Below are 14,051 nucleotides of genomic sequence, written 5' to 3'. Positions count from 1 at the left end.
TACATACGCGTGTCTAGGTTTTTTTAATTGGTAGCAGAGCAGACTCTCTTACCTTAGTGAGAGATTGACTAGCCACGGATTTTCATAGAGATGGATAATCTTCTATTAGACCTCCTATTCTTGATGGATCAAACTATGGATATTGGAAAGCTAGGATGAGAGCTTTTATGAAATCTATAGATGAGTGTGTTTGGCTTGCCGTTGTGAACGGTTCGAGTGCACCGATGCACTTGGTGAATGATAAATTAGTTGAGAAACCTCCTCAGTCTTGGGATAGGTTGGATTATGAAAAAGTTGGCTGGAATAGCAAAGCAATTAATGTTATTTTCAGTTATGTTTCCTCGAATGAATTTAGAAGAATATCTACATATGAGATAGTTAAAGATGCTTAGACGATCTTAGAAACTACTTATAAAGGAACCGTAGCTATTAAGCTTTCGAAAGTTCAAAGATTGACTACTAGTTTTGAAACTCTCCATATGGAGGAGAATGAGACCTTTGATGAATTCTATGTAAAACTAAGTAACATAGTTAATTCCATTTTCAACATAGGAGAAAAAATTCCTAAGAACAGAATTGTTCGTAAGATCCTTAGGTCTCTGCCAAAAAGGTTTCAAGCTAAAGTCACTGCTATTAAGGAAAGTAAGGATATCGATACAATGAAGGTTGAACAATTGGTAGGTAATCTATAGTCGTTTGAGTCCACTCTTTCTGAACCTATGAATTCCAAAGATCAACCTTAACAACTATTGAAGAAAATTTAGAGGAGTCAGATGATGACAGCGAATTAGATGCTGAGATGTTGGCTTCGTTTGTCAAAAAGTTTACTAAATTATTTAAGAAGTCAAACAAGTTCAATGTTGAGAAGCTTGAAAAAAAAAAGAATCCTGCTAGTGTAAATATTAGGGTGGGTAACAACAATTTTAAATAGAAAACCAAAAATCATGATAGTAAAATTCATTGTTTTGTATGCTCTGGTTTTGGACACATTGTACAGAAATGTCCGAATCGGCACAAGAGGAAGGATAAAGGTATGAAGTTCACTTGGGATGACTTAAATGAGTCGGATAATGATTCTGAGAAAGAGCAAGAGAATTATGTAGCTTTCATCTCCTCTCTCTTTTATACTAACTTTATTGTTGATTCTGGTAGTACACATGAAGGAGTAGATTGTAACCCTAGATTCATCTTCAAGCACTCAAACCTTAGCCACCATCTTTCTATAGTAGCCGCCTTATCTTACGGTCGTTCACCACCACCCTTAGACGTCCGCCACCTCCGACGATCACCACAACGTCGAATATTTACTATTTTGACCTTGCTCCACTCTTTTATTTATATCTTTTCATCTTAATCTCTGATTTATGTAAAACTAGAGCCATTAGAACCCTAATTCATGAGGCTACCACCACTTAACTTTCCATAATTTCTTACTTTCAAACCGATCTAGATCTGGTTCATAACAACTATGACCATGCTATGATATCAAATTCAACCACATATGATGCATGATGACTACTTGATAATCAGGTATATCAGATGATAATGAAATCATATGCATTTCTCAATATATTAGCCATCAATATTAGCTCTGAGTAATATCATCATCATACTAGACCATTGTGCACAATCAACATCTGGTACTCAGTCTTATCATCATGCCTAAAGGCTCAAAGCATACCCAGTTATCCATTAAATGTATCTCAGTCACAATCATACCCTGCCATCCGCAAAGGGTATATCAACACCCATCCAGATCGAGCATCCCTTCTAGCTAATAGAAATTATATGATGATAACTCGCCACATATGTCCTAGCGAACAGCATGCATTTGAATATTTGCTGTGCACACGGACTAACGACCTCAGATGTAAGGTCATATGATCACGCATATATCGAGCGATCAATCATCCACCAAGCGTATCCTAACCCTTGTGCCCATTTAGGTATTCTTACGCTTTCTATCAACTATCCTATTTTTATTCTTTCCTTGCAAATGACAAATCATATGCATTTATTCAGTATTATAATAAATTATGTAATCTCAGAAATTTAGGTGATAAGAAAGTCAAAAGAAGTATGATGCGATATAATCTCCAATCATACATGTATCACATACATACTCATGCTAGATATTATCTCGACATAAAGCCATAACAGTATAGTCATCTTCGCCTAGATATCAACAATGTATTCATATCCAAGGTCAGTCTAATCAAATGAATAATAAAATATGCTCGATTGTAATCATCTCTATATAAGATCATATAATCATGCTAGAAACCAAAACATAATGCGTATAAATAATATGTAGTATCTCCTAATGTGAGAAAGCTCTTTAGGAAGAAGACTACTCATAGTCTGATTAGAATGCATAAAGCATGTATCCCTCGTGTCCATCTACTAAGCGTCAACTCATCTCTAGTAGGGTCAACGAGGTCTCAAATAAGGATTTCGGGATCTGAAAATATTTACACAGTATGAAGTTAGTGGTTTATCCAATTAAAATCTATTTGTGTAAAATATGATGGTTCATTAGATTTAGAATTACTTCTTTTTTATTTTTATTAAATAGCTCAATATATATATAATCCTGATATTATAAATATATTATTATTATTATAAAATGTGAGTTAGAAAATAAGGATAAATATATTTGTTCTCTTTTTATATTAGAAAGATAAAACCTAAATATATATAGTTATAAATAAAAATATAAGTGTAGAGAAAATCTAATTATAGTTAACTTTTGTGATTCTACTCTTACTTAACTATTCAATATCATACGTATATCCGATCAACAGTTCAGAAATGTCTTAGATGTAATTATCCCTCTCATTTTATACCCCCAGGTTTGGGAGAAAGAAGTTCCAACTACCATCTACCCAAGATTTTTCTCCTGGAGTCATCTCTAGTTCTCTCTCTGCTAAGGTTACCTCTTTAGGTCTCCCTGCAGGATCTCCTCCTCCTCTATACTCTTTACTCTCTACTCCATCTATTGTACCCTCCATGGCCTCTGAAGATGAGGATCTCTTGAAGCAGTTTGCTTCCCTCCTCTCAGACAATAGGATGGAGGACACTATCCCTCTCCCTGAAGACTGCACCATCCATAGGAAGCCATCGCTGTGCTTGATTGGCAAACTCCTAACTGAAAGGTCATTCAGTTTGATAGGACTGAAGAATACTCTCATCAAAGCTTGGTATATGGAAGGTTCTTTGGAATTTATTGAGGTGGGAAAGAACACCTTTCTTTCTCTCCTTTGAGCTCGAGATTGACAAGTGGAAGGTCTGGTTTGGCACTCCATGGTCGTTCAATAGGGATCTATTCATCATTACACCCTACCAGCCAAACCTCCCGGTTGCAGCTTGGGACTTCTCCAAGTCTGAGATATGGGTTCAGTTCCATGGCATCCCATTTCAATTTATGTCAAGGAAAACTACTGCTCTCTTGGCGGAAAAGATAGGTGAACCAGTTGAATCAAGCGCAACGGACCCAACGAAATGGACAAAATTCATCCGAACGAGAGTCTTGATCAGCATCCTGAAACCTCTGACCAGCTCTCTTTCTATCTCGATACCATATGGAGGTTGTTTTGAGATAAAAGTAAGGTATGAAAGACTGCCTCGTCATTGTTTTTCCTGTGGCACGATCGATCACGAGAGTCCAGCCTGCATCCATCGTAGCTCGCTAGAAGGAAAAATAAAGAAGGACTACCCCCCTCACCTCAAGCACAAACTCATCGACCTTCTCCAGCCAAAGTTCACTGAGCTCAATGTCGTGCAAAGAACTCTCGATCCTCTCTCCATTAGTGGTGAAACAATCCCCAAGCTGGCTCCCCGGAGGGTGCCGGTGCAAAATTGGCACGAGGCGGCAATCTCGACGGGGAGGGAAAGCTCTCATCCTGCCGTCCCTAGTCCGTCTCTCTCCTTCCCTGAGAAAGCCTCGTCAGCCAGACAAAACGTGTCGAGTATCCATTTGAAAAGCGTCTATTCATCAATTCAGCTGGACTCTGGTGTCGCCCAAGGATTGGCTACCCCCTCTGCAACCACTATAGCTTCTCCAAAAGTTCACGCCAACACTGCTGAGTTGTGCAGAGAGTATGAAGGTATGGTATCTGTCCCGATCGAGCTTCACATTAACCCATCACTACCAGTCAACCTTCACATCAACCCGCCGGATATCTCCACCTCCACCCAATCTGACACCATCTCATATTCACCTTTCCCTTCCTCACCTCCCTTCAAAATAGACTCCAGTATATCGCCAAAACCCTACCCCCTACCCCAAGGGAAAAGGAAAATCACAGATGCCCAACTAAAACTCCCAGCCACCAAAAGAATTCACTCCTCCCCTCTCCTGCCTAGCCCTCGGATTTTCGATGGCCCCATCAACCCTACCACTCCCTCCTCTTCTTCGTCTGCCGTGGCTGAGCATGACTCGCCGCGGCAACAATCATGAAGCTTCTTGCCTGGAACTGTCGAGGGTGTGGAGGCTCCTCAACAGTCCGAAATCTCACTGCCATCCTCCATGCCACCCATGCTTCCATTGCTTTCCTCTCGGAGACTAAATGTAGAGAGGCTAAAGCAAAAAAAAAATATCATCTCCTCCCTCCCCCTCAAAAATCATGTCATCATTAGCTCCCAGAATAGAGCAGGAGGCTTATGGCTCTTATGGGACGAAAATATCTCTTTGGAAATCATCGAGGAGTTCAGTTCCTTCATCTTTGCACTTATCAAAGGTCACTATCCTGCCTCAAACTGGATCCTGGGCTGCGTCTATGGCAACCCTTACAGCAAAGACAACGCCTTACTATGGCACAAAATAGGCCTCTTTTCAATTAGCAATCTTCCTCTTTGTTGTATTGGCGACTATAATTGTATTTGCAATCCATTAGAAAAAGAAGGAGGTGCAGTCAACTTCAGTGCCAAGCAAAGAAGCTTCGTTGACCATATAGCCAATGCAGGTCTCCTCGACTTAGGTTTCTCCAGTCCTGCCTTTACATGGTCCAATAGAAGAACTAGAAATGAACTTATCCGAGAACGTTTGGACAGGGCACTGGCCTCCCCGGCGTGGTCTAATCTTTTTCCTTCCTCTTGGGTCCTTCATCTACCGGCAATTTCCTCTGACCACAACCCGTTATTACTGGATACATCTCCTCTTACAAAAAAACACAGCAGGAAATTCAGAACGGAGAATTGGTGGTTCTTGGTAAATTCCTTTCGTGGTTTCTGTCGTACTTCCTGGGATAACTCTTATAACCCTAATTGCTCCTTCTCAGCAAATCTCAGCAATCTTGCCAGCAGTATAAGCTGCTGGAAAAAAGAAGAAGCAACTGGTCTATCCCTTAACATCAAAAGACTAGAGAAGAAGCTCCTAGCTCTTCAGGCTGGTGCTCCCACTGAAGAATCTCTCATCGAGGAAAACTGTCTCAGATCTAGTCTTGAGGACCTCTACCTTAAGGAGGAAATATATTGGAAGCAAAGAGCCAGGAATGACTGGCTCACAAGCGGTGACCGTAACACAAAATTCTTCCATGCTTCTGCCTCCTCCAAACATCGCAGGAACTCTATCTTTGGTCTCAAACTGGCCTCTGGGCATAGGATTCACAACCCTGACAGTATATCTTTGGCATTTGTTGAGCATTTTAAAACTATCTTCTCTTCTTCTAACCCTTTGGACCTAACTATTGCCATTGACTCTCTTCTAGCTCTTACAAAAAAAATCCCTACATCCAGTGCTAAATTTCTATCTTCATGCCCCTCTGAGGAGGAAATTGAATCTGTTGTCAAAAGCTTTGGACCGGATAAAGCCCCGGGCCCGGATGGATTTAATGCAAGGTTTTTTCAGGCTTTCTGGGAAGTCCTTAAGCCTTCATTCTGCAATTCTGGTTAAAACTTTTTCACCTCAGGTATCATGGAGCATGGCATTAATCATACTTCCATAGTTCTCATTGCTAAGAAACCGGATGCATCAGCAATTGGAGACTACCGGCCTATTAGTCTCTGCAACTTTATTTATAAGACTATTGCTAAGATTCTTGCAGGTAGGATCAAAATTCTGCTTCCTGATATTATAGCTCATACTCAAACAGCATTTGTGCCCGGAAGACAAATTGTGGACAACCATATTCTAGCTCAAGAAGTCATCATTTTTCTAAAAACTTCAAAAAGCAAAGTAGGGTCTTTCCTCCTCAAAGCAGATCTATCCAAAGCTTTCGACAAGATGGAATGGTGCTTCATCGAGAAATGCCTTACATTACATGGATTTCCTTCTCACTTCATTCACCTTATTATGGTCTGCATCTCTTCGGTATCATATGAAGTTATTCTCAATGGAAACTCCAGTGCAAAATTCTTTCCTGAGCGTGGGCTTAGACAAGGATGCCCCCTCTCTCCTTTCCTATTTGTTATTGGATCTAACGTACTATCCTCTCTCCTCTCCGAAGCCCTCAGCAAGAACTTTTATAAGGGTATCAAACCAGCTCGTGGTGCACCTACTCTTACCCATTTGCTGTTTGCCGATGATCTACTATTGTTCAGTAGAGCGACCTCGGGGGAGGCTGAAGTGCTTAGTAATATCATTAAGAGATATGGAGCTGTTTCTGGCCAAGAGTTAAATATTGACAAATCTGCAATCATGTTTAGCCAAAAGACTTCAAGTTCAAACCGTGCCCTAGTTCTTCATAAGTTAAGTGCTCGGTCCCTCCTCATGGGCGACAAACACCTAGGGAATCGGCTCTAGACCCAAAGATCTAAGAATCTAGCTCTAAACTTTGTGCTTCAAAAGGTTCAATCAAAGCTAGCTGGCTGGAAATCCAAGTTCCTTTCGCAAGCGGGAAGAACTGTTCTAGTTAAATCTGTATTATCGGCCATCCCAACCTACTTCATGGCAACCACCTTATTCCCAAAAGGTCTTTTAAACAAAATCACATCTGAAATAAAAATCTTCTGGTGGTCGCATGGCAAAGAATCAAAGACTTTCCACCTAAGAAGATGAGACCTGTTATGCCGCCCTACTTTGCTAGGTGGCTTAGGCTTCAGAAGACTAGACCTAATCAACAAAAGCCTCATACTTAAACTTACATGGAGACTCCTATCTGATCCTAACACTCTATGGGCACAAACGCTCAAAGCCAAATATTTCCCTCACTGCTCATTCTGGGAAGCAAAGAAAATGTCGCGCTGTTCTTGGTCCTGGTCCGCCATCATCAATCTGCGAGCTGAGTTCAGGAAAAATGTCATATGGAGGATCAGTAGAGGTGACTCCATCCACCCCAAGACAGACCCTTGGCTCCCTCTTCCTGACTGTCAGCTTCATCCCGCCATTCCCTGGGAGCTAACTGTCAAAGATCTTCTTGTCGGTAGACAATGGAATCTGCCTCTAATCAATGACCTTTTCACCCATGAGGAAGCTATTCTTATCGGCAGAATAAACCCTAATGGTAGCTCCAGGGATAAAGAGGACACACTCATTTGGAAACCAACGACGAAAGGAAACTTCACTGCTAAATCAGCCTACAGCTCTCTCTCCAACGGTAGCTGGCAAAGCTCCTCATCTTTGACCCAAGCCAAAGTCACCTGGAAACTGATTTGGCAGAACAAATACTGCATTCCTAGAGTCAAGCTTTTTGTTTGGAAAATGATGGTGGGTGCCTTACTAGTGAGATCAGTTCTACACCTTAAAAGAAGGGAAATAGACCCAACCTGCCCGTTTTGTTCCTCTGAGCCGGAATCCATTGAGCATTTACTTTTAACATGTAACTTTGCCAGAGTAGTATGGTTCTCGTGCAAACTTGCTATAAGATCTGACGCAGATGGCACCAACTTGGAGGACTGGATATTCAAAACTTTTGATCATTTGAAGGATCACAAAGCTCTTGCACTTTGCTTCAATGTTTTCTAGAGTATCTGGAGAGCCAGAAACAATCTAATTTTTGGAGGGGAAAAACCTTGCCCACACAGAATACTATCCTACTCTAAGCTTTTACTCTCTCGAAAGGATTCTCCTCCCCTCACCTCACCTCCAACAGTCTCTTCAGTCTCGCTAACTCCTCTCGACAAAACCGAGATTGACATTCACTATGGTGACCTGGTGGGATGGACAGACGCAGCATGGAAGGGCTCAAATGAAGGTGGTGCAGGACTAATTATTTTAGAGTTCCCGGCAGATATCTACTTGGGCAAAGCTACTCTCCTTACTAACTGCCATAACAGCTTACATGGTGAGATGTTAGCTATGCGTCTATTAATTGAGGAAGTCTACCTTAAGACGCCGGCAAGCAAAGTCTGGCTGTTCAGTGATTGCCAGGTGCTAGTTAACATACTAAACGAACACAGAGATCAGTCGATATCCTGGGAATTGGCTTCGATAGTTAATGAATGCTTGGAACGTATGAAGGAGCTCCCATCAATACGAATATGCTACACAAGTAGAAAAAACAACTTTGTGGCCCATAGTTTAGCTAGGTTTGCACTAGCAAATCGGGTTAGCAAGGTCTGGTTGAACCCACCTTGTGATTTCTATTGTAACCTTCCCTTATCTGAATGAATAGATCTTTGGATCTTTATCAAAAAAATAATAATAATAATAATCATTATCCGATCATATAAGAAATAGTTATCAAAGCTTAATATTCATTTTTATACAAAATCATATTTAACAATAAGGTGCTAGAAATACATTATGTATATATATAGGTATATATGGACATGAATATAAATATGTATTAGTTTGTTTATTATTAATAAGGTTTTTACCTATTATAAGTTATAAATATAAAAATTACAAGTAATTAACTATTATGCTTATCATACTTTACTAATAATTGTGTTTGTGCTTATATATTATTTAAAGTAATTAAATAGTATGCTTGTCTCTGCCCAGTGCTAGGCAGAGACAGTGTTGGGCTCGGCCCAGCACTATAGTTAGCAGCAAAGAGAGAGGAGAATGTAGAGAGAAGGAAAGGAAGAAGAAGAAGGAGAAGGGAAGGAGAAGAAAGATAAGGAAAAGAGGGGGAAGGGGGAGGGCGGATCTAGGCCGATACGGAGGGTACTGGCAGTTGCTAGCCAGCCAACAGTTGGCCTCTCACTAGTAGCTCGGCTATGATGATCCCAAGCCTAAGAAGAGAGAGAGAAGGAGATAGAGTGAGAGAAGAGAATAGAAGAAGGGAGAGGAGGGAGCAGGATCACCGGTGTTGCTCGGTGGCGGAGGTGGCGATGATGACTCTAAGAATGGTATTAGCAAGAGAGAGAGAGAGTTCAAGAGAGAAAAGAAAAGAGAGAGAGAGAGAGAGAGAGAGAGAGAGAGAGAGAGAGTTTGAGAGAGAGACATAGAGAGGGAGAGTGGTAGGAGATAGAGGATGGCAGCAGCTACGCTGGCGGTGGGGCTTGCCCTAGCTAGCCGACTATAGCTAGTTGGCTGCAGCAACAGTAATAGGGGTGAGTGGCACCCCCTCCCCAAGCATCCTCTGTTTGCATGGGCACGGGGCGGGCCATAGTTTTTTAAGGGTTAGACTATTATACGCAACCACCAACCACAAGTTTGCTGCAATAATAACCATTGTCGTCAGCGATCTTCTAGCTGGTGGTCGCGCAAATAGCGACCGTGTCTCAGGGTCGGGTGGTCCGAGAAAGTGAGTGGACGTGGTGGTTTGGGCAGGAATCGCTTAGATCGTCGCCAATAGAAAGCTAGGGTGTTCAGCCTTAGTTCCATCGTGGGCAGGGAAGACGACCCCGAAGCCACTACTGTGGGTAGCTCTGGCATGGTTGCGGTGGTTGAGAGGGTCTGCAAGGGTGGAGGTAGACCTGATCAAGCGGCCCAGCGCGCCTGTGCCCAGCTGGGCAACACGAGCCAATCCTTTGCTTGCCCGACTCGGCCTGAAATCCCGCCCATTCGACCCGCCCGTTTGGCTTGCAACTAGGCTCGCCCGTTCTGTTACAGTAAAAACCAACGTAAATTTTGGTACTATACCATTTTATATTTTTTTAGCACACCTTTAAAATTTGGGAAAATTTTATTTTGCTCCCTCCTTTTTGCCTTATTTCCGTTTCAACCCCTCCTTTTCATGCCTGCCTAAATTAGCCCCTGCTTTTTATATTTGCTATCTACTAAACCCCCTGCCGTTAACTATCTTCACGGAGACTAACTAAACTTCAGGTTAAACTAACCCACAATGCTCAAATAACTAGTATACCCTTGGATATTCATATCCATACCGGTTAGTAAACCCGACTCATTTACATTTAGTAAAACCCCATCTTTCCCCAATCTCTCATCTGAAAACCCTATCTTTCTCATCCAAAACCCCATTTCCCCGATCTCTCTTCTAATCTCCCTTCACCATCTGAATACCCTTGGATATTCATATCCATACCCGCTAGTAGTGCTCATAACGCTAGGCGGTGGAGGGTGGCTAGTAGGACCTCTGCCAAGGCCTTGATCGAGTCATTGAGGAGGTCTATATCTCCTTCAAGTTCTCATTCGAGTTCTCCTTAAATTCAATCAAAAATTCCTTAAATATAGCATTTGCCTACACTGGTGGGGTCGAAGAAACTCCTGGAGGAACAGAGATGAGTTCCTGATCCTCCATGGTTGCTCCTTCCTCGTTCATTTTTCTCAATCTCGTGTTAACCATCGTTTGAGGAAAGCCGACTTTGATACCAATGTTATGCATTAGATTTGGACTGATCTGGACGTAAGAAAATTATAGAAATTTTTGTGACCAAGACCTTGTTACAAGTTGGATTTGAACCGACAGTCAAAAAATTATAGTCTCACAAGTTGCAGATCTAATGGATTTAGTTTCACATAAATACGTGGTCGGAGTGAAAAGTTATAAATAAAATAGTAAAAGAATGTTAGAACGAGATGGATCAGTAAATATCTAACGTTGTGGCGGTCGTCGGATGACTAAGGATTGTGGTGGACGACCGTATAGTAGAGTTGCTCGTGAAGTCATGGTTAAAGATAGTGGCTAAGATTTGGGTGCTTTGAAGGGATCTAAGGCTATGATATACTCGTATGAAGATAAGGATGATATAACAAATTGGTAAAAGATAAAAACAATAATAACAAATTGGCTAAACTTAAGATTCATTCCACGATAATAATAATTAATATATGATCTCTCCTATTTATAGGAGTAATATCCTAGCATATCAGATCCTCATATGGATTATCCACTCTATTTGAAATTCAAAACAATAAACAAATCTAACTAACTCTTGACTGACTCGATTTGGCTCGACTAACTCGACTGACTTAACCCACACGGTTGTATCGTAATATTTTTTCAATGTTTTTATAATATTTTATTACGAACCAAATCTGGAGTGATCGGATGTAAGAAAATTATAAAATAGGTAGAGGTAGCCTCATGAGATAGGGTTATAATGCCTCTAATTTTACCTAAATAGAAAGTCGGGATGAAAAGTTAAAAATAAAATAGTGGAGATAAGTCAAAAAGGCCAGAACGGTAAATATCCGATGTTGTGGCGGTCGTCGGAGGGTGGCGGACGGCCAAGGGTGGTAGTGGATGGTTGTATTGTAGGGTGGCTGTTGGAGATAGAAAGAGGCTAGGGTTTGGAAGGTTGGGATGTTTCTACGGCTATGATCTACTCCTAGAAAGATAAAGCGATCTAACAGCTAGATAAAAGATAAGGACGAAAATAATAACTGGCTAAACTCAGATTTCTTCCAATGATAATTATCAACACATGTTCACCCGTATTTATAGGAGTAAAATCCCTAGCAGATCGGATCCACATGCGGATTATTTGATTTATTTGAAATTTAAAACAATAAGATAAAGCTAAATAATTAACTTGACTCAACTTGACTTTAACTCGACTTAACCCATGTTGTCGGATTGTAACATATTTTTATATATCACTTAAACAAATTATTTCTTTTTATCTCATATCCTCATAAGGCTTTATGAGATCTTCAAGTAATTAATATATAGAGATTTTATCAAAAGTGATGCGAGGGCAATGTTGGTATTTAAAAATAAAATTGGATAAAACTACAAAGGAAACTAAAATGGGTAGGAGTGCAAAAGAGAAAAATAAAATTGGTTTTTGATATGAATAGTCTTGAATAATAAAGAATTACTTTAACAACCTAAGGATTAACTAGATTACAACAAAGGAACGATTAAATGACTGTAGGCTTGTGAGTTTAAATAGGGTTTACTCATGATACTCAAAATAATTCAAATTAACACATGTTGACAATGGCTGTATATGTTCTTGTTCGAACATCTTTCTCATCAACATATTGAATGACAACAACGGAACGGAGATGCAGGACAAATAACTACAAGTACAAATTAAAAATAGAGAATGAATTGAACACAAGGACACAAGAACAAGGACAAGGATGACAAATTAAAACTTAAGTTGAAAATGATATGAATGAAGAAGATTGCATATGTTTTTACTACAAATGAGATGATATAAATGATGAAGAAAATTAACGCTGAAAAACTATTCCATACTTACAAGAACACAATTTATAAAGGAACGAAATACTGAAGATTAGTGCTCAGTGAGGAAGGTAGCATCAATTAGAGTTCCTAGCCTTGCTCTTGTGCTTCAGTAAAAATTGAATCTAATTTAAAACTATCTTTTTAAGAAGGAGATTGATGGTTGCAATACTAGCAAGAAATAAAGAATTGATGTGACCCATCACGTATCTCATATGATGCATCGCATTATTTTAATTGATCCATTCATTCAAATTGTCGTCCCAAAATAGGAGTATGACACTAAGAAGACATATACTTTTAGATTTTCTTCTATTCTATATAATCTTTATAGATATCATTTCATTCTCTCACATATGTGGTTGTCAAAACTTTGTAAAAAAGTGCAGTAATGGCAAATCGGTTTGAAAATAGTAAAATTAAATGATTTTAAGATAGAAATATAAAAAATGGAGAGAAAATGCAATCATAAGTCTATATTAGATTTATGGGGCAATAGTTTGATATTTATTATTCAACCGCTATATTTTAGTTTTAATGCCTAAAAATACATTTTATTATCTTTAAGCTAACTTCAACTAATAATAGAGAATATTTTATTATTTTTAAAATAAAAATAAATTTAGAGACCTAAAATACCTCTCATTTGACTTTAGAATATGATCACTTATACTTTTACTTTAGTTTCAAAAAATTACTAAACAATAATGGAAATGTTGTTATTGAGAGATTTCTGGTGTGTGAGAATAAAAAAATATTGTGATTAATATGAGTATAGGGTTGATTTACTAGCACTCTTGATAATCACGTATAAGGTATGCATGGCTGATAGGCAAGTCTTACAAAAGTACCCCTCCGTCTATATATATATATATATATATATATATATATAATATAAGAGTAATTAAGTTATTTTACTTTACTGTTGACTAATAGTTGCAAGAACCATAAGAAATTTAAATAAAAATAAATAAAGGAACTTAAATACTTAAGTTTAAAGTTTATTGAGAGAGTTCACAATGAGCACTACAATAGGGAAGTAAAATATATTTTTTGCTAAATATATCTAATCATAGTTATAAATAAACTTAGATTAAGAAATAAAAACTATTTTGCCCTTTTATAGATTGTTTAAATGGATCAAGAACTATCCAAAATTATATGATAGCAATAAAAGAAAATCTTACCTTTTAGAAGAAAAAATTAGTGATAAAAAAATATACACTATGATAAAAAAAGTTTAGTGATAAAAAAATTCTAGTCATTTAAATGCGTTTAACTTTAACAACCATCAATTTGGAATATTCAATAGATATTGTATGAAAATCTATATTTTCCACAATAATTATGATATGTTAAAAAATATAGTGGAAATTATGATATATTTAAAGTTTTTAGCTACAGTTATATAAAAAAAAACCCTTGGTAAATGGTAATAATACTATAGAATTTTTTACTTACAATTTTTTCTTTTTCTAATTATTAATTTCCTTATAATCCTTTTTCTTTTTCTCCCTATTTCTCTCTCCTCTCCTTTCCCCTATCTCACCCCCCCTCCCCACACGG

At 38.8% G+C, this 14,051-nt stretch overlaps 2 protein-coding genes across 2 annotated transcripts; both read left to right on the top strand.

Moving 5' to 3' along the window:
• Positions 1-4,537: 4,537 nt before the first annotated feature.
• LOC140792342 (uncharacterized) lies at positions 4,538-5,893 on the top strand. The gene has a single exon (XM_073143334.1). The coding sequence runs from the start codon at positions 4,538-4,540 to the stop codon at positions 5,891-5,893; it is 1,356 nt and encodes a 451-aa protein (XP_072999435.1).
• A 1,281-nt stretch (positions 5,894-7,174) lies between these two features.
• Positions 7,175-8,548, top strand: LOC140792223 (uncharacterized). Its single transcript, XM_073143096.1, has 2 exons — positions 7,175-7,894; positions 8,000-8,548. Exons 1-2 carry the CDS (start codon positions 7,175-7,177, stop codon positions 8,546-8,548), a joined length of 1,269 nt encoding a protein of 422 aa, XP_072999197.1.
• Positions 8,549-14,051: the final 5,503 nt, after the last annotated feature.

The sequence above is a fragment of the Typha latifolia genome, chromosome 1 (genome assembly GCF_019914945.1).
Source record: "Typha latifolia isolate L0001 chromosome 1, TyphaL0001v2, whole genome shotgun sequence".
NCBI lineage: Eukaryota > Viridiplantae > Streptophyta > Magnoliopsida > Poales > Typhaceae > Typha > Typha latifolia.
Note: the sequence above shows the minus strand (reverse complement) of the source record. Positions and strands in the feature narration are given on the sequence as shown.

Bases quoted from the DNA above. Each gene is read 5' to 3' on its own strand.
- LOC140792342 (XM_073143334.1), top strand. From the start codon at position 4,538: ATGCTTCCATTGCTTTCCTCTCGGAGACTAAATGTAGAGAGGCTAAAG.
- LOC140792223 (XM_073143096.1), top strand. From the start codon at position 7,175: ATGTCGCGCTGTTCTTGGTCCTGGTCCGCCATCATCAATCTGCGAGCT. The intron at 7,895-7,999 runs GTTTTCTAGAGT...CTCTCTCGAAAG, and splicing joins CTCTTGCACTTTGCTTCAAT to GATTCTCCTCCCCTCACCTC.